This window comes from Bison bison, unplaced genomic scaffold (genome assembly GCF_000754665.1).
Source record: "Bison bison bison isolate TAMUID 2011002044 unplaced genomic scaffold, Bison_UMD1.0 scf7180017864484, whole genome shotgun sequence".
NCBI classification, from domain to species: domain Eukaryota; kingdom Metazoa; phylum Chordata; class Mammalia; order Artiodactyla; family Bovidae; genus Bison; species Bison bison.
This window is the reverse complement of record NW_011495044.1, coordinates 4321249-4341923: the sequence shown is the minus strand read 5'-3', so window position 1 is coordinate 4341923 and position 20675 is coordinate 4321249. Positions and strand designations below refer to the sequence as shown.

General features: G+C 43.7%; 1 protein-coding gene across 2 annotated transcripts in view; it reads left to right on the top strand.

The window, feature by feature from the left end:
- SMAP2 (small ArfGAP2) overlaps positions 1 to 5277 on the top strand; it is a 49981-nt gene extending 44704 nt beyond the window's left edge. For both annotated transcript variants that reach the window (XM_010862719.1, XM_010862720.1), the window contains exon 10: positions 1404 to 5277. In XM_010862719.1, coding sequence (XP_010861021.1) covers positions 1404 to 1529 — 126 coding nt within the window. In that variant the 3' untranslated portion in view covers positions 1530 to 5277. The remainder of the gene's footprint in view (positions 1 to 1403) is intronic.
- The last annotated feature ends 15398 nt before the right edge of the window (positions 5278 to 20675 follow it).

Sequence of the window (20675 nt, the reverse complement as noted above, 5' to 3'; positions counted from 1 at the left end):
ATCAAAAAATATATATATTAGAATTTTTGCCAAAAATATTTAACTTGGATTCAATCATAAGAAAACATGAGATAAATCTAAATTAAAGGATTTTCTCTAAAATAACTGGCCTGGACTCTTCAAATGGTGTTAGGAAAAAATGGCGGGGAAACTCCTCTAGGTTAAAGGAGGCTAAAGAGGTGAAAAATGAAGTGTATATTAGAATATAGTATTAATGTGAAGTATCTTGAACATGATCATTGTATTGTGATACTAGGAAAGTCTTCTTTCATATGAGACCTAAGAGTCCGACTTTGTGCGACCCCATGGACTGTAGCCCGCCAGGCTTCTCTGTTCATGGGATTTCCTAGGCAAGGATACTGGAGTGGGTTGCCATTTCCTTGTCCAGGGGATCTTCGTCTCCTGCATTGACAGGCCGGTTTTTTACCACTAGCACCACCTGGGAAGCTTCTTATGAGATGCCTCCTGACTTATTAAGAGGTGAAACGTCACAGTATCTGCAACTTTCAGTGTCTATCAAAAATTTTTTAAAGCTGATACATATGTATATATCAACGATAAAGCAAAAATGTTACCAGTTGTTGAATTTAAGGAAAGATGTATGGGTCTCATTATCCTAATCTTTCAACCTTTCTGTAAACTTGAAATTTTCTTTAAAAGTTGATGAAAGAAAAAAAAGTTAGCCTTTCTCTTAAAGGAAAAGATCTTATACAGAAAATGTACCACACTTGGGGAATTTAAGGCATTTTTCTTTGATAAATAGTTTCGTCTGTTCACTGCCAGGAGCCAGTCTTTTAATCAGATTCCTAAAGGGGCTTCAACCCCACCCAGGCCTGATGCCACCAACCCTTTTCTCCCAGCAACTTTCTTTCTCATACAGTGAAGACATGTTGGTCTTTTTTTTTTTTTTGCCTGCCTTTGTTCTTTCTGAAAAGTCCAGTTTCCTTTTCTTTGTCTTCTTTCTACTCGAGCATGCACAGCACTTTCCCTGACACTCTGGATAATGACTTTGCTGGAGAAAAGACAGGAGTGCTGGCTGGCTGGGGGCTTCTCTTTATACTCTCAGGGTTGGCTCCAGCCAGTTCACAATAGGCTCCTTCTTTTCAGAATCAGAGTGGAAAGGAAATAGAATAACCTCCTGTGCCGCTTTTATGTCAGCTCACTCCAGGATTCCCCCTTCCCCTCCCTGAGCATTAGTCTCAGACAGCATCTCCCTTCTGCAGAGGCCTCCATCGCTGTGGTCTGGTGTCCCCAGAATGATCGTTCAAGGCAGTTCTGTTCACGACAGAGCTCCCCTTTGTCTCACTCTCCTCTCCCCACAGGCGGAAGGACTTCTTCCCGCCCTTTGCTCTAATTGGCCCCGTGCCCACAGCCTGTCTGAAAGCGTCCTCTCTCCTTTTCAGATGACCCAGCAGATGGCCGGGATGAACTTCTGTGGCACCAACGGCATGCTGAGCTATGGACAGTCCATGAACGGCGGGAACGGACAGGCAGCCAATCAGACGCTCAGCCCTCAGATGTGGAAATAGGAACAGCGCACCTGGATGACTACCACTCTCCCCGCCAACCTCTCCTTGTGTTTCCTCTTTCCCCATCCCCCTCTCCTACTTCTCTCTGGTTTAGAAGTCGCTCAATCTGGGTCACTTAGGACTTGGCATCCTGCCTAGCCCAACCACATCCCAAACCTGCAGACCTCTCTGTGGCTTTCTGTCATACCTGTCCCCCAGCTGTCCTGATTCCCTCCCCAGCCTCAGCCGGGTTATCTCCTGGCAGCCGCACCTAAGGAACTGTTGCCAGAAGGCACTTAGACTGCAGGGTAGATGTGCACACCTTTGAGCACCTTTCCCACAAGGTGAAACTTCCTGTCACACTCAGAAAGGTCTGTAGGGGTTGTGTTTTAGGCAAAGAGGGGAGAGTTTAGAGATCCTTCTTTATGTGTTGATAAATTATTGGGTTGACCAAAAGAACCTTTTGGCCAACCCAGTATTTCCATAGGTTTAAATTTTGGGGATGAGAAAGGAGGCATCATGCTCCCCTGATTTATGGAAATTAAGGAAGTACTGAAATCGAATTAAATGCTCCTGGAGTCTTAGAGCAGTTTGCCCCCAGCCCTGGGGCGAGGATGAGCAAAATATGACTCTACTTCACGCTGAATTGTTTCCTGGATCTGAGACTTCAGGAGTTGCTGCTTCGGTCAGCCTTTCTTAGCACCAAAGACTCTTCAAAGGTCCCACACAAAGACACACACCCTGTTCCCTGACTTCATCTGGTAGGATCTGGCTTTGTGGCTGGAGGACCAGCCCCTCCAGTGGGAATGCAGAGTTAACGTGTGTACTGCTTGTGTGTGTGTGTGTGGATTCCACCTCCGACTCTTTCCCCGTCTGCGCTGGGTATTTTTGTTTTTGTTTTTTAGTTTTAGGTTTACAACAGAGAGGAGTTAATTTATCAACAGCCTAAAACTGTTGCCAGTTTTTCTTTAGTTAAAAAATTTACAATCTCATCGGTAGCTCCCTTCCTCCTTTCCCCTCTCCAACCTGCCAGTTGCTGTTTCGTATTGGTGTGTCCAGGCTGCCCTGCGCCCCCATCTGTCCAGGTGTATGAGGCAGGGCGCCTGGGCAGCCTTCCTCTCAGTCATCGTTCACCCCACTTGAAAATTAAAACAAGAAGACGTTGCTTACAAGATTTCATCTGTGGGAACCACAGCTCCTGGTTGCCTTTCTCCTGTGTATGTGTAAATTCCTTAATAAACATTGCAGGGAAGCAGCGCTCACTCGCTCTCGCCGTGTGTCACTCGTGGAGGAGGGTGAGTTCCGCCCCGGTTTTCTGCTTTCCAGGGGCAATTCCCTCACTTTCTGTATTGTAAAACATGATTACATTTAGAACGGATAAACAAGGTCCTACTATAGCATAGGAAACTAGAGCCAGTCTCCTGGGATAAACCAGGATGGAAAAGAATATTTAGAAAAAAATGTAAATATATATATGTGTGTGTGTGTATAACTGAGTCACTTTTCTGTACAGTAGAGATTGGCACAACATTGTAAATCAACTGTATTTTAATTAAAAAAAAAAAACAACAGCATAGGGAGCATACCCAAGGGGCAGGTCAAGACTCAGGCAGTCAGAAAGGTGGCCTTTTTCCAGTAGCATCTAGAGTTGTGAGGGAGTGGACTCTGGATGTCCGTACCGGCTGGAGTCCCGGACCATCGGAACTCATCGGAACCAGAAGTACCCCCCACAATAGAAAAACTGAGACCCCTCCCCCTTCCCATCCTTCGAGTACACCTTTTGAATACTTCAGGGTGTGAGAGGATAGCACAATGGCTCCAAAAGCTCTGAGCCAAGCTGCCAGTGTTCATATCCCTTCTTGCTCTGTGACCTGGCTACTAAAGCCCTGTGTATCAGTGTAAAATGGGGCTTGTGTAAAATGAAGCAATTCCTGTGGTACATTCAGCACACAGGGTATTTGCCCTCAAATATTAGCAAATACTACATGCCAGGCCTATGTCAATTCATTCAACAAGTGTTTAAAGAAAGCTTTCAATGTGCCCAGCACTATCTTAGGCTCTGGAATAAAACAGTGAATCAAAACTCTCATAGGATAGTGTGGTAGGGGAGATGGACAATAAACAAGTAAATGAATGATTTGATTTCAGGTGGTATTAATACAAGGTAAGGCAAGATTAGGGGAGAGGGTGGGTGTGGGACCATTTGGGTGGAGCAGTCAGAAGGAGGTTACATTTCAACTGAGACCTGAATAAGGAGCCAGTTGTGTGGAGATCTGTAAAAAGAGAGCAAAGGTGGACGTCTGCATTGAAAATGGTTTGGTGGAGGTATTGGTTTGAGAATCATCAGGGTGTGTAAAGCCACGAGACAAGGTGAAGTCATCTAAGGAGAAAGCATGAAGAGGAGAGGACTGAGCCTTAAGGTCCATCAGCTTTTAGAATTTGAAGAGATAAGGAAAAACATTTTGAAGAGAAAAAAATGAATCATAGTCCCTGCTCTTAAGATGCTCACAGAATCACGGGGCAACAGACTTCGAATCTCTTAGACATGCTTTATGGGAGCTAGGAAGGTTGGGGAAACCTTCCTAAGGACAGAGCACTTGAGCTGAGTCCTGGGGGCAAGTTAGGAGTTAACCAGCGAGTGGTGTGGAGGTGGGGAGAACAGCCCAGGCAGATTGTACCATGTGATCAGAGAGAGAGACCTGCAAGAGCACAGAACACTCCAAGAGGCACAGGCAGTTCTGTGCTTCTAAGGTCTGATACTAGTCAAGGTGTGGTGAGAGGAGGGACCTAGCTGGGGTTGGACCAGATCACAGGGGGCTTCCTACAGCCCAGGAGTGAGTTTAGCCTGAACTGTGGTAAACAGTGGAGTGACACGGTCAGATGTGAGATTCAGGCAGCTCACCCTTGCCTTGCTGACAACGTGTTTGAGAAACAAGACCAGATCTAGGGGACCAGAGAAGGGCAAGAGCTGAACAAGGGCCAAGTTACTAGGGGGTGGGATAAAGGAAGCCGCTCAGAAGAGTATCTCATGAGGCACATGAGATGCTAACAAGTGCAGCACAGAAACGCTACAATGAGCTTGGGAAAGCGCATGTCACATCAGCGCTTGTACTTCTAGAATGTGAATATCCAAGTAGAAATGGCTCTGGAAATTTCCGTGGTAAAGACTTTAAAAATATTTTTTAAAGCAGTTTTAGGTTCACAATGAAATTGATCAGAAGGTATAGAGTTATCTCTGTCCCTCACCTAGCGTCTTCCACTTTTGACACTCTGCACCAGAGGAGTACATTTGTTACAATGAACCATAGCAATAGATCATGATCATCCAAAATCCATAATTTACATTAAGGTTCATTTTGGTGTTGTGTAATCTATGGGTTTTAGCAAAGGTACAATGACATGTAGTCATTATAGTATCATACAGAATAGTTTCACATCTTGAAAACCCTCTGTGCTCTGCCTCTCTATCCCTTGCTCCCCTGTAACTCCTGGAAGCCACTGATTTTTTTTTCCCCACTGTCTCCATAGTTTGGGCTTTTCCAGAATGTCATATGCCTAGAGTCATACAGTTTGTGGCCTTTTTCAGATTGACTGCTTTCACTTAGTAATATGCACTTTTGTCTTTTCATGGCTTAATATCTCCTTTCTTTTTAGTGCTGGATATTTCAGTGTCTGAATGTACCATAATTTATTTTAATCTATTCATTTACTGAAGGACATCTTGATTGCTTCCAAGTTTCGGCAATTATAAATAAAGTTGCTATAAACATCTGTGTGCAGGTTTCTGTGTAGACATAATTTCTAATTCCTTTGAGTAATTACCAAGGAACGTGGTTATTGAATCATATGATAAGTGTGTATTTAGTTTTGTAAGAAAGTGTCAAGTGTCTTCCAAAGTGGCTGAACCATTTGCATTCCTACCAGAGATGAGTGAGTTCCTATTGCTCTACATCCTTGCCAGCATTTGGTGTTATCAGTGTTTTGGGATTTAGGCCATTCTAATAGGATATTAAGAAGAGGTGGCAAGAATACACAGAACAACTGTAAAAAAAGATCTTCACGACCAAGATAATCACGATGGTATGATCACTCACCTAGAGCCAGACATCTTGGAATGTGAAGTCAATTGGGCCTTAGAAAGCATCACTACAAACAAAGCTAGTGGAGGTGATGGAATTCCAGTTGAGCTATTTCAAATCCTGAAAGATGATGCTGTGAAAGTGCTGCACTCAATATGCCATCAAATTTGGAAAACTTAGCAGTGGCCACAGGACTGGAAAAAGTCAGTTTTCATTCCAATCCCAAAGAAAGGCAATGCCAAAGAATGCTCAAACTACCGCACAATTGCACTCATCTCACATGTAGTAAAGTCATGCTCGAAATTCTCCAAGCTAGGCTTCAGCAATATGTGAACTATGAACTTCCAGATGTTCAAGCTGGTTTTAGAAAAGGCAGAGGAACCAGAGGTCAAATTGCCAACATCTGCTGGATCATGGAAAAAGCAAGAGAGTTCCAGAAAAACATCTGTTTCTGCTTTATTGACTATGCCAAAGCCTTTGACTGTGTGGATCACAATAAACTGTGGAAAATTCTTCAAGAGATGGGAATACCAGACCACCTGACCTGCCTCTTGAGAAACCTATATGCAGGTCAGGAAGCAACAGTTAGAACTGGACAGGGAACAACAGACTGGTTCCAAATAGGAAAAGGAGTACGTCAAGGCTGTATACTGTCACCCTGCTTATTTAACTTATATGCAGAGTACATCATGAGAAACGCTGGGCTGGAAGAAACACAAGCTGGAATCAAGATTGCCAGGAGAAATATCAATAACCTCAGATATGTAGATGACACCACCCTTATGGCAGAAAGTGAAGAGGAACTCAAAAGCCTCTTGATGAAAGTGAAAGAGGAGAGTGAAAAAGTGGGCTTAAAGCTCAACATTCAGAAAACGAAGATCATGGCATCCGGTCCCATCACTTCATGGGAAGTAGATGGGGAAACAGTGTCAGACTTTATTTTTTGGGGCTCCAAAATCACTGCAGATGGTAACTGCGGCCATGAAATTAAAAGATGCTTACTCCTTGGAAGGAAAGTTATGACCAACCTAGATAGCATATTGAAAAGCAGAGACATTACTTTGCCAACAAAGGTCCGTCTAGTCAAGGCTATGGTTTTTCCAGTGGTCATGTATGGATGTGAGAGTTGGACTGTGAAGAAGGCTGAGCGCCGAAGAATTGATGCTTTTGAACTGTGGTGTTGGAGAAGACTCTTGAAAGTCCCTTGGACTGCAAGGAGATCCAACCAGTCCATTCTGAAGGAGATCAGCCCTGGGATTTCTTTGGAGGGAATGATGCTGAAGCTGAAACTCCAGTACTTTGGCCACCTCATGCAAAGAGTTGACTCATTGGAAAAGACTCTGATGCTGGGAGGGATTGGGGGCAGGAGGAGAAGGGGACGACAGAGGATGAGATGGCTGGATGGCATCACTGACTCGATGGACTTGAGTTTGAGTGAACTCCGGGAGTTGGTGATGGACAGGGAGGCCTGGCATGCTGCGATTCATGGGGTCACAAAGAGTCGGACACGACTGAGCAACTGAACTGAACTGAACTGAATAGGTGTGTAGTGGGATCTCAGTGCTGTTTTAATTTATAGTTACCTAATACATAATGTTGAATATCTTTTCATATGTTTGTTTGCCATCTGTATACCTTGATTAGATTAAAATTAATAACTATCAAAAGATTTAATTAAGAGAGAAGAAAAGTTTATCTCAGAGTAAGGGAAAATATCTTTATTTATTTATTTCTGGCTGTGCCGGGTCTTCGTTGCTGCGAACAGGCTTTCTGTAGTTGCAGTGAGTGTGGGCTTCTCATCGCAGTGGGTTTCGTTGCAGAGCACAGGCTCTAGAGCATGCCAGCTTTGGCTCAGTAGTTGTGGTGCATGGGCTTAATTGCCCCAAGGCATGTGGAATCCGCCCAGACCAGGGCGGATTCCTGCATTGGTTTCCTGCATTGGTAGGTGGATTCTTAACCACTGGACCACTAGGGAAGTCCCCTTGGATATATTATAAATAGATAAAGCTAAACATTATATTAGGGTATTCCCAGGTGGCTCAGTGGTAAAGAATCCACCTGCCAATGCAGGAGACACAGGAGACATGGATTCAATCCCTGGGTCTGTAAGATCCCCTGGAGGAGGAAATGGCAACCCACTCCAGCATTCTTGCCTGGAAAATTCCATGGACGGAGGAGCCTGGGGGGCTATAGTCCATGGTGTCTCAAAGAGTCAGACACGACTTAGCGACTAAACATATAAGCATGCATACAAACCTTATATTGGCCAATCCTAAAAGCTAGGAGGACAGAAATTCCTTTGTATAATGTAGAGAAAAGATTCCAAAACTCAAGGAATTCTGGGATGAATTACCAAATATGTCATTCCTTTTCCCAACCTGATAAAACACTGAAGGCATTCCCTTTACCCAATGGTGAGACATACTTTGTTATAGAAGTACTAGAATCATGAAAACATGACTTAGTAGGTGTTCTCTATAGGCCAAGAATACTAGTGAAGTGTCTTCCGATTTTCAGTGGACTTGAGCATTTCCAATAATAGCCTTTAACAGTGGCCCACCTGCGATTTATGATAATAAGAATGGATACCAAGATTTTTGGAGATGATTAATTAATTGAAGCTAGGGACCCAGACAAATGGCAGCTCACTAAAGCCCCACTTGATCTGGATAGCCAAATTTTCTCAGGGTTTGGAGACAGATGTCAATAAGATAGATATATAGCCTTATATTCTGTTGCTAGACCTGAGTTCACAGCCTATTGAATAATGGAGAGACAGGTATTCTTGAGGATGGAGCTTGTAAAAGCCCTATTAATGTGTAATGTTTATCTTTTGGCTTTCCCCCAAGGGACGCACTACCATTTTATCTGGGTAAATACAGTAGGGAAACCACAAATCTTGGGCAGCAGTTAGACATTAACTGTTAGCTCTCGCTACATCCTACTTAGAGTATTTTTGTCCATATGTCAGAGTGGAAGCATGTGGTGATCAGGTAATGATGGAGTTTTGACCTAAGTCAGCCTCACCATAGGCCAAGTGGAACCTTAAACCCCTCCTGTAGCAGTTCCCCCCAAGTTTCTGAGTGTCCAGTTGGAAAAAGATGTCCTTAGCAACGGATAGATTTCTTACATTGACTTGCTGACCTGCGAAGTAAGGACTGTTGAGGAAACAGTGGAGGAAGAGGAAGCCCCTGGAACTCTTCCCTACTGAAATAACAAACCAATAACAGAATTACATCTCTGGGGGAAATTTAGGAGACCACAGGTCCATTTAACTTGAAGTCTAGCTGGTGCAAAAGATGGATGGGTCTGGGAGAATGACAGTAAATTATGGTAAACTGCTCTGGGTTAATACCTCCAAACTGGGCTATCCTCATTATAGGTGCTATTCTGGAAGGCATCTCCTTTTTGAATTTAATCAGGATAATGCTTGAGGCGTGACATAGGTCTATTAACATTATACTTTGGGAGAAGTAATTCATCCTGATAAACAAAAATATCAGAAACAATCTGCTTCCACGTGATAGAACAGCAGTGTGAGTTTACTACCCAATCTGAGGAATGTGCCGTCTCTTAGATCTATGCAGTAATTCAGCGTGTAGAGGCTTTGGTTCTCTCTCCACAGGAGATTGTATTTTCCAAAGATGGCCTCACTGGCATACACCCCATCCCACATGCTCATCTTATAATCGTGACATTGGCCTTCCACTGAAGAGGTCTATTTTCTCTTCCTTTGAACATGAATAGACCTTTATAACTGCCTTAACCAACAGAATATGGCAGATACTGCCTCACTTCCCAGGCTAAGGTTATACAAGGGCTGTGTGGCTTCTTCTTGGTTCTCTCTCTCTCTCTCTCTCAGGACTCTTGCCCTTCATACCAAGCCAGTATATTTTTAAGAAAGCTCAGGCCACATGGAGAAGTCACGTGTGGGTTTCTGGTCAACGGCTCTGGCCAGGCCTAAGTGGAGTCAGTCATGTCCGACTCTTTGCGACCCCATGGACTGTAGCCTACCAGGCTCCTCCCTCCATGGGATTCTCCAGGCAAGAGTACTGGAGTGGGTTGCCATTTCCTTCTCCAGGGGATCTTCCCAACCCAGGGATCGAACCCAGGTCTCCCGCATTCCAGGCAGATGCTTTAACCTCTGAGCCATGTAACAATAAATAACCTTCAGATGATTCCAGTTCTTTGCCTTTGCATCTTCCAGTTAGGCTCCCAACATCATGGTGCAAAGACACGCTGTCTGCTCTGTGCTCTGTCTGAATTTCTGACTTACAGAAACTGTGAGAAACAATAAAATATTTTTGTTGTTTTAAGCAGGAACTAATAGGCAATCTGTCATATAAACCAATCTGTAAGGAATCCTGCCATATCAATGAATTATTTGAGGCATGTTGGGCTGATCCTTTTAAAGGAAGGAACAAGTTGTTTTCTGTCCTCTGTATTAAAAAAAGAAGTGCGGCACCAGATGAGTCCCTTTGGATTTGTGAAGCACATACACCATTGTCAGATGTATTGACCCAACCGATTTTGGGAGTGATATGAAAAGCTGCCTATTTCAAGTAGAGCCCAGAACGACAGATGTTTCTCTTATTCAGGCTACAGGCACTTCTTCCCTCAGCTCTTGCAATTCGGTAGATCAGTAGTAGATCAGGATACTGTATGGACCCTCTTACAAGCCCTAAGTAAAGAACCAATAATGGGACTTCCATGGTGGTCCAGTGGCTAAGATTCTGCACTCCCAAAGCAGGGGCCTGGGTTCTGTCCCTGGTCAGGCAACTAAGAGTTCACATGCTGCAACTAAAGATACTGCATGCCATAACGAAGACCCGGTGCAGCCACAGAAATAAATATTTGAAATAAAAAAGAATCACCAAGGAGGCAATTATGGTTTTCGAAACTAAGCTCTCTTCAGCAAGCAACTCTTCCTACTTGGCCTTGGTGTGGATTGAATGCCAGATCAGGAGATCCCAGGTGCCACGGGCTTTCCTGGTGGCTCAGATGGTAAAGAATCTGCCTGCAATGTGGGAGCCCTGGGTTCGATCCCTGGGTTGGGAAGATCTCATGGAGGAAGGCATGGCAACCCACTCCAGTATTCTTGCCTGGAGAATCCCCATGGACAGAGGAGCCTGGCAGGCTACAGTCCGTGGGGCCTCAAAGAGTTGGACACAACTCAGCAATTAAGCACACACAGCACATGGGACCAGAGCTGCCCGTAACTGAACCGAGTAATGGTCTGCCTGCATATCCTTGGAGAACCTTCAATGTCAGTATCTTTAGATCTTTTTCTCTTTGGCTGGGTGGAGTCACTGGAGAAGTTTTTCAAATTTGCTGCCCAGGGAGTATAGACCTGGGTAGAAGCATTCTGGAAAGAAGACTGGGAGTCTCAAGTTTAGTGTGTAAATGTTCACATATCCTTGCCCTGTTCCCTGTATTTCCAGCATAGTGCCCACCCCTCAACTCTGCCTGCTCTTCTTCAGTTCAGAGACCCCTCTGTTTTGTCTTTTCCTTAAAGGACTCCTCCAGTCTCCTGCAGAGATGGTCAAAGGACAGTCACCTGACTGGAGTAGTGTAGAGACACTGAGAATCCGCTTCTAACAGTTTTACAACCAGTGTTCTTCAGCTAGCATTGCCTGAACTCCCCATTTTCAGAGGGACCCCTAGGCAACCAGTTTGTTTGCTTTTGGAGGTTCTGGAATGTAAATTAGGTTGCTTCTTGGCTTTCCTGCTGCTCACTAAGGATTCAGCCTTTTCAGGACTCATAAGGCTGTCAGCACTCATCCATTGGTTCTTCAGTTGCCAGAATTTTGTTTTTCTCTTCTCTATTCAATGTATCCGGAGAAGGCAATGGCACCCCACTCCAGTACTCTTGCCTGGAAAATCCCATGGACAGAGGAGCCTGGTAGGCTGCAGTCCATAGGGTCGATAAGAGTCGGACACAACTGAGTGACTTCACTTTCACTTTTCACTTTCATACATTGGAGAAGGAAATGGCAACCCACTCCAGTGTTCTTGCCTGGAGAATCCCAGGGACAGGCGAGCCTCATGGGCTGCCGTCTCTGGGGTCGCACAGAGTCGGACACGACTGAAGCGACTTAGCAGCAGCAGCAGCATTCAATGTATCCTTGGGTTTATGCCTTTGGTTTTGAGTCCTTTTTTCTGCAGCTATGATGGGATTTTTGTGAGGGAGTGGAGCTAAATACATGTGTTCCATCTGCTCCCTTTAACTAGAACTTAAGACCATATGACAAGGACTAAGAAGGCAGAAAGGACAGGGGATGAGACCCTTCTTTTGGAAAGGGGTGTAGTTCTCCCAGGGAAGAGAGTCATGGACTGACAGCCTCAAGGAAAAGAACACCTATAGGATGAGGGTTGTGACTACAGTCCCTGTGAAGTTCAAAGTGCCAAGTACTTTCTTTTTAAGAGAGGTCAAGTTAATTACGATCGTGATTCTGAGAATTTCCTGACTCTACTATAAAAATTATCATAAAACTGTTCAGTCTGGTTTATGAATCCTGTGAGGGTTTAAGGAAAGCAGGAAGAAGATGGCTTTATTCTGTCCCACTATCTCCCAGAATGGAGAAAGGGCATTAACTTTGAGTGCCCACCCTCCTAGCGAAAGCAATAGATCCTGGAAGATTGTTCCAGAGAGGACAAGAGAAGAAAGAGGATCATCTATTTACTCTCATGTGTTGGTGAAGGTTGTTCCTTTGAGGAGAAAGAACTCCAGCAGAATCCTGAATTATTTAAGTGGAGTGACAAGTTCATTTATAAACCAAATAAATTCATTGGAAGCAGAAGCTCAATGCTGGGGTGACTGTGATGCTGAAAGACAATTTTTATTTTTAATTTTTTAATGTGGTTGATTTAAAATGTGTTGATTTCTTCTCCATAGCAAATTAACTCAGTAATACAGATTATACATTCTTTTTGATATTCTTTTCCATTATGGTTTATCCCAAAACATTGAATATTGTTCCCTGTGTTATACAGTAGTACCATGCTGTCTGTCCATTCAATATGTTATAGTTTGCATCTCCTAACCCCAAACTCCCTGTCTGTCCCTCCCCCCTCGCCCATATGTGAAAGTACACAAATTGTAAATGTGCTTGTATTTATTTTTCATGTGTATTAGGAGGAATAGAATTGGTATGTTAAATATAGAATATAGGATTTTATTGCTTTGGATGAGGGTAATGTGCACTGGAAAGGCACTCACTTTACAGGGACCGCATGGAAGTACCCTGGTGGTCCAGGTATTGAGACTCTGCTCTTCCACTGCAGGAGGTGAAGATTAGGTCCCTGGTCCAGGAACTAAGATCCCACATGCCACACAGTGTGGCCAAAACAAAAACAAAAAATACAAAGACCGTATGACTTGTAGGATCATTGTTCATGCCTTCAGTGACTGTCTGATTTGGGTTCTCTCAGAAACATACTCTGACAAAGGATTGGGCCCAAGTAGTTTATTTGGGAAATACCAATAGGAAATGGGAGAAGAAGGTGGAAAGAAAGGTAGCCAGTAAAAGGTACATTATTAAGCTAGTTACCTCTGTAGGAGTGTTGTGTGCTTAGTCACTCAGTTGTGTCTGACTCATTGAGACCCCATGGACTGCAGCCTGCCAGGCACCTCCGTCCATGGGGATGGATTCTCCAGGCAGGAACACTGGGTTGCCATGCCCTCCTCTAGGGGATCTTCCCAACTGAGGGATCGAACCCAGGTCTCCCGCATTTCAGGTGGATTCTTAACCATCTGAGCTCCCAGGGAAGCCCCCTCTGTAGGATACTGGAGTTTAATCTCACTGAAACTCTGGGAAACTGCATAATAACCTCAGAATCATGCCATCTAGTGGTGAGCAGTCTGGGTACTGTCAAACCAACTGATGAGAATCATTGGTCGAAGGCTGCTGGTGGGGGTGCTTACATGTCTGCTCAGTCGTGTCCAACTCTTTTCAACCCCATGGACTATAACCTGCCAGGCTCCTCTGTCCATGGGGCTTCTCCAGGCAAGAAGTGGGTTGCTGTACCCTCCTCCAGGGGATCTTACCAACCTGGAGACTGAATCCACACCTCCTGTGTCTCCTGGATTGCGGGCAGATTCTTTACCCACTGAGCCACCTGGGAAGCCTGGTGGTGGGGGTAGTTGGAGGGTAATCAGTGTTAATTCCCTGCCCAGCTGCAGAGATGCAAATACAGGCAGCTGGCATCGCTGAAGCACACTGGAAAGTCTAAAAGGTATGCATACGACACAAACAGCATCAGCTCCTTACCGTTGTAAGTGCTTGGAAGCGCTGATAGTATAGATACTTATGAGTGCTAGCATAGATTCCTCCTGCATTTTTTCCATCATTCTTCTGCTGGAACTTGACAATTATTTGTGATGGAAAATACTTAGAAAGTTAAATAATTATAAATTGAAATTGGGCCTCACTCTGTCATAATGTTAATTTCTTTTTGACCCTATCAGAAATCAGTGGTGAAAATGGTAATTCTAAAGAATAAGGCCAAACATTGTAATAGAAATGTGAATAGCAATGGTGATTTGAATAAAATTTACAGGTGGAAAAGATTAGTTTTCATTCTAATCCTAAAGAAGGGCAATACCAAAGAATGTTCAAACTATCATACAATTGTACTCATTTCACATGCTAGTAAGGTTATGCTCAAAGTCCTTCAAGCTAGGCTTCAGTGGTACATGAACCAAGGACTTCCAGATGTACAAGTTGGGTTAGAAAGGCAGAGCAACCAGAGATCAAATTCCAAACATTCCTCAGATCACAGAAAAACCAAAGGAATTCCAGAAAAACACCTACTTCTGCTTCACTGACTATGCTAAAGCATTTGCCTGTGTAGAGCACAACAAACTGTGGAAAATTCTGAAAGAAATGAGAATACCAGAGCACCTTACCTGCCTCCTGAGAAGTCTGTATGCAGGTCAAGAAGCAGCAGTTAGAACAGGATATGGAAAAACGGACTAGTCCAAAATCGGGAAAGGAGTAGTCAAGGTTGTATATTGTCACCCTGCTTATTTAACTTCTATGCAGAGTACATCATGCAAAATGCCAGACTAGATGAATCACAAGCTGGAATCAAGATTGCTGGGAGAAATATCAATAACCTCAGATATGCAAATAATACCACCAAAATTAATGCAGATGGTGACTGCAGCTACGAAATTAAAAGATGCTTGCTCCTTGGAAGAATAGCTATGACAAACCTAGACAGTGTATTAAAAAGCAGAGACATCACTTTGCCAACAAAGGTCCACATAGTCAAAGCTATGGTTTTTCCAGAAGTCATGTACTGATGGGCTTCCCCAATAGCTCAGTTGGTAAAGAATCCACCTGCAATGCAGGAGAACCCAGTTCAATTCCTGGGTCAGGAGGATCCCCTGGAGAAAGGATAGGCTACCCACTCCAGTATTCTTGGGCTTCCCTTGTGGATCCCCTGGAGAAAGGATAGGCTACCCACTCCAGTATTCTTGGGCTTCCCTTGTGGCTCAGCTGGTAAAGAATCCACTTGCAATGCGGGAGACCTGGGTTTGATCCCTGGGTTGGGAAGATTCCCCTGAAGAAGGCAAAGGTAACCCATTCCAGTATTCCGATCTGGAGAATTCCATGGACTGTATAGTGCATGGGGTTGCAAAGAGTCTGACATGGCTGAGCATCTTTCATTTTTGCTTTCATGTAAGGATGTGAGAGTTGGGCCATAAAGAAGGCTGAGCACTGAAGAATTGATGCTTTTGAACTGTGGTGCTGGAGAAGAGTCTTGAGACTCCCTTGGACTGCAAGGAGATCAAACTAGTGAATCCTAGAGGAAGTCAACCCTGAATATTCAGTGGAAGGACTTTTGCTGAAGCTGAAATTCCAATACTTTGGCCACCTGATGTGAACAGCCAACTCACTGGAAAAGACCCTGATGCTGGGAAAGATAGAAGGCAGGAGGAGAAGGGGGTGACAGAAGATGAGATGATTGGATAACATCACTGACTCTATGGACATGAGTTTGAGCAAACTCCAGGACATGGTGAAGGACAGGGAAGCCTGGACTGCTGCTGTCCATGGGGTTGCAAAGAGTCGGACACAACTGAGCGACTGAACAACAAGCCATCCAATTTTAATTTAATTCCCTAAATGGCTAACTAGTTGTCTTCACAACACTTAATGAATAATCATCATCAGTTTGCTAATTTGAAATTCCACTTTTATAATATATTAAATGGGTTTTAGTTTAATTTTGTTAATTTAAGAGTATATTTTGGTGCTGGTTTTATCTTATCTTGATTATCAAGCCTTGTATTATATTGGTAAAACAAATTATATAAGTTATATTGGTAGGTCAAGTCTGACATCATTATTGTTGAAAATTTTATTGGCCATTCTGGAATACTTACCATTCCTGGTAAACTTTAGAATCATTTAACTTATTAAAAGGAAAAGTTGAGATTTTTATTGGGGAGCATTAAAGTGGAGGAAGCTGACATATTTAGAAAGTTCTATTCCAATCCATGAACATGATGTACATCACTATTCTTTCCATTTAAATCAGTAATTTTTGTGACTTTATTGATAAGGTCCTGCATAATTCTTATTTATTCTTAGCAATATTTTATTATGAAAACATTCAAACATACAGGAAAGTTGAAAGACTTTACAGTGAGCATCCATGTACCACTACCTAGACTTTACCGTTAACGTTTTATTATATTTTGTGCCACGGTTTTGTTGAGTAGCAGGTAGAAGAGCAGACTGCTTGGATTTATCACTTGCAAGCTGTATGATGCAGGAAAAGTTACTTAACTTCTCCAAACCTCAGTTTTCTTTTCTGCAAATTGGGAATAATAATAGCATTTACCTCAGGAGGTTGTTACGAGGACCACATTGGTTAAAATATATAATGCACTTGGAACAAAGCTTCATACTCTAAATACTACATGCTAATGTGTTAGTCTGCTTGGGCTGTTATAAGAAAATATCTTGAACTGGGTGGCTTAAACAATGGACATTTATTTCTTCATAATTCTGAAAGCTAGAAGTTCCAGATCATGGTCTGGCAGCATCACTTTCTGGTGAGGGCTCTCTTCCTGGCTGTACATAGTGACTTCTTGCTAAATCCTCGTATTAGCTTTCCTCAGTGCCTGCCTTCAGAGAGAGATTAAGCCCTCTGCTGTCTCTTCTTAAAAGGACACTAATCCTATGGGATCAGGGTCCCACCCTTATGATCTCATTTAGTCTTAATTACAGTGAGTCCCTCCCTGACTTATGATTTTTCAATTTTACAGTGGTGTGAAAGTGATATGCATTCAGTAGAAACTATAATTTGAATTTTTATTTTTTTCCTGAGCTAGCATAGTCTCTCGTGATGCTGGGCAGTGGCAGTGAGCCTCAGCTCCCAGACAGTCACAATCACAAGGATAAACAACCAATACACTCACAACCATTCTGTACTTACACAACCATTCTGTTTTTCACTTTCAGTACAGTACTCAGTAAATTACATGAAATATTTCAATACTTTATTACAAAATAGGCTCTGTGCTAGATGATTTGGGCCAACTCTGGCTAATGTAAGTGTTTTAAGCACATTTAAGGTAGGCTAAGCTAAGCTAGGTGAGGTGTATTAAATGCATTTTTGACTTAGGGTATTTTTCAATGTACTATGGGTTTATCTAGATGCAATCCCATCATAAGCTTAGGAAGGTCTGTACTTTCTTATTCCAAATATAGCTACTCTGGGGGTTAGAATTTCAACATATGAATTTGTGGGACTGGTTGGGGAGACAGACATTCAGTTCATAACAGCTAGCAATGACATTGCTTTATTCTGTTTTCTAAATTGTTGCTTTTGTAAGCTATTGATGTAGAAGATAAAACAGCATTAGAGTATAATCATTTCTGCAGAAAATACATAAAAGACATGAAAAAAATGGTGTGTGTATGTGTGTGTGTGTAGGTGAGTCTGTGCACCAAAAGTTAGCAATGGTTACCCTACTTGGTGAAATTATAGGTAAGAATTATTTTGTATTTTGTGGTATTTCAGAAATATAAGGAAAGCAATTAACGTAAGGACTTCTTGAATACTAGAACAAAAAACTAATCGTTGTTGTTCAGCCACTAAGTCGTGTCTGACTCTTTTAATGAAACACTGGATTCCATTCCACTTTCAGTCTTTTCTATGTACATATTAAATGAAAGTGGTATGGTCATTTTATACCAATGTTGTTTCTACAAAAAAGAGATACAGATGTTTTCCTTTGTCATGGGTTTCAAATATTCCCGCGGAAACATTCACAAGTCTATGCCCGGCAGAGGAGAGCTGGTTCTATTCAGTAGTCCGGGCTGGCGAGAAGACAGGCTCTGTCTCCTTCCACAGGAGCGGGCTTGCCTTACGCTGGGTTCTAGCCCCAGGCTGCAGACAAACCAGAGTGATGGAACCACATCCCGGGGCGCACCCCGGAGAGCATCCCCTCAGGCGCCCGCAGGCGGGCTGGCTGCCCCGGAGGACGCTGGGAACCGCGCGCCGAGGCTGCTTGTCGCGCAGGCGCATCGGCCACGGCTGCGCTACGTGGGAGCATCTTGTGCCTGCGCGGTGACCGGTCCACGGCCGCCGGAGGGCTAGGGAGTGCGGTCAGAGCAGGTGAGACGGGTGAGCCATGGCTCCCTTGGGTCTGGAAAGCGGACAAACTGGTAAGAGCCGCCTCCGCCCAGCCCGATGTCATCTGTGGCTCGCGGGGTGCTCCCAGCCTCTGAGTCAGGCTCACACAAAGGCTGCGAGGGCTGGGCCAGACCGGTCCATCTTTGGAGAAAGGTTTATCATCTCCATTTACAGAGGAGGAAACGGGATCAGTGGGATTACGTGGCTTGCCACAGCCGACAAGTGAAGGAGCTGTATTCAAACCCAGATCCTTTTTGATTACAAATCGCAGACCACTTTAAAAGTGTTGTTCAGTCGCTAAGTCCTGTCTGACTGACTCTCTGCAGCACTCCAGGCTTCCCTGTCCTTCACTATCTCTTGGAGTGTGCTTAAACTGGTGTCCGTTGAGTGGATGATGCCATTCAAACATCACATCCTCTGTTGCCTCCTTCTCCTGCCTTCTATCTTTCCCAGCATCAGGGTCTTTTCCAATGTGTCCAGTCTTCACATTGGATGGCCAAATTATTGGAGCTTCAGCTTCAGTCCTTCCAATGAATATTCAGGTTTTATTTCCTTTAGAGTTGACTGATTTGATTTCTAAGGGACTCTTAACAGTCTTCTCCAGCACCACAGTCCAAAAGCATCAATTCTTCATTGCTCAGCCTTCTTTATGGTCCAACTCTCACATCTGTACATGACTACTGGAAAAACCATAGCTTTGACTATATGGACCTTTGTCAGCAAAGTGATGTCTCAGCTTTTTAATATGCTGTCTAGCGACTTCATTTTCACTTTTCACTTTCATGCCTTGGAGAAGGAAATGGCAACCCACTCCAGTGTTCTTGCCTGGAGAATCCCAGGGACAAAGGAGCCTGGTGGGCTGCCGTCTATGGGGTCACACAGAGTTGGACAGTACTGAAGCGACTTAGCAGCAGCAGCAGCAGCAGGTTGGTCATAGCTTTTCTTCCAAAGAGCAAGCATCTTTTAATTTCATGGCTGCAGTCACCATCTGCAGTGCTTTTCGAGCCCAATAATATGAAGTCTGTCACTGTTTCCACTTTCCCCCCATCTATTTGCCATGAAGTGATGGGACCAGATGCCATGATCTTAGTTTTGTGAATGTTGAGTTTTAAGCCAGCTTTTTCACTCTTTTTTCACCCTCATCAAGAAGCTCTTTAGTTCCTCTTCACTTTCTGCCATTAGGTAGTATAATCTGCATATCTGAAGTTATTGATATTTCTCCTGGCAGTCTTGATTTCAGCTTGTGGTTGATCCAGCCCGGCATTTCGCATGATGTACTTTGCATATATAAGTTAAATAAGCAGGGTGACAATATACAGCCCTGATGTACTCCTTTCCCAGTTTTGAACCAGTCTGTTTTTCCATGTCTGGTTCTAATTGTTGCCTCTTGACCTGCATACAGGTTTCTCAGGGGGAAGATAAAGTGCTCTGGTATTCCCATCTCTTTCAGAATTTTCCACAGTTTGTTGTGCTCTACACAGTCAAAGGCTTTAGTGTAGTCAATGAAGCAGAAGTTTTTCTGGAATTCCTTTGCTTTTTCTGTGATCCAGTGGATGTTGGGGAATTTTTTTTTTTAATTAACAAGCCAAAGTAATTTAGTTACATAAATCAACTCATTTACTATAGGCTACCAACGTTATCAAATGGTGGTGCTTCTACTGGTCCTCAATTCCTTCAGTCTTCTGATGGCAGACTTTTCTGATGGTGACAGGAGAAGTGGTGTGAAGGTCCAGGCACCACCAGCAATGTTTTCATGCAGGAACCACAGTACCAAATGCCCACAGCTCATCTCTTTCTTGGTTTTGCCACAGAAGGAGCAGGTATTCTTGGTGTGCTGGCTGATTTCAGTTTTCTTCACTGTTTTCCTGAGGGAGGCACCATAACGGGTGGTGTATTTGCCCATGATTCCAACTTTCTTGGTGCATTTCGCCATTTTAACACAACCTAGGTCTGAGCCCAAGAGCAGATGTTGGTAATTTGATCTCTGGTTTCTCTGCCTTTTCTAAGTCCAGCTTGTACATCTGGAATATCTTGGTTCACGTACTGTTGATGCCTAGTTTGAAGGATTTTGAGCATTACTTTTCTAGCTTGTGAAATGAGTGCAATTGTATGGTAGTTTGAACATTCTTTGGCATTGCCTTTCTTTGGGATCAGAATGAAAACTTACCTTTTCCAGTCCTGTGGCCACTGCTGAGTTTTCCAAATTTATAATTTCCAAATTACTTTAAAGGTTCAGTTCAGTTCAGTCACTCAGTCCTGTCCGACTCTTTGCGACCCCATGAATCGCAGCACGCCAGGCCTCCCTGTCCATCACCAACTCCCGGAGTTCACTAAGACCCACGTCCATCGAGTCAGTGATGCCATCCAGCCATCTCATCCTCTGTCATCCCCTTCTCCTCCTGCCCCCAATCCCTCCCAGCATCAGAGTCTTTTC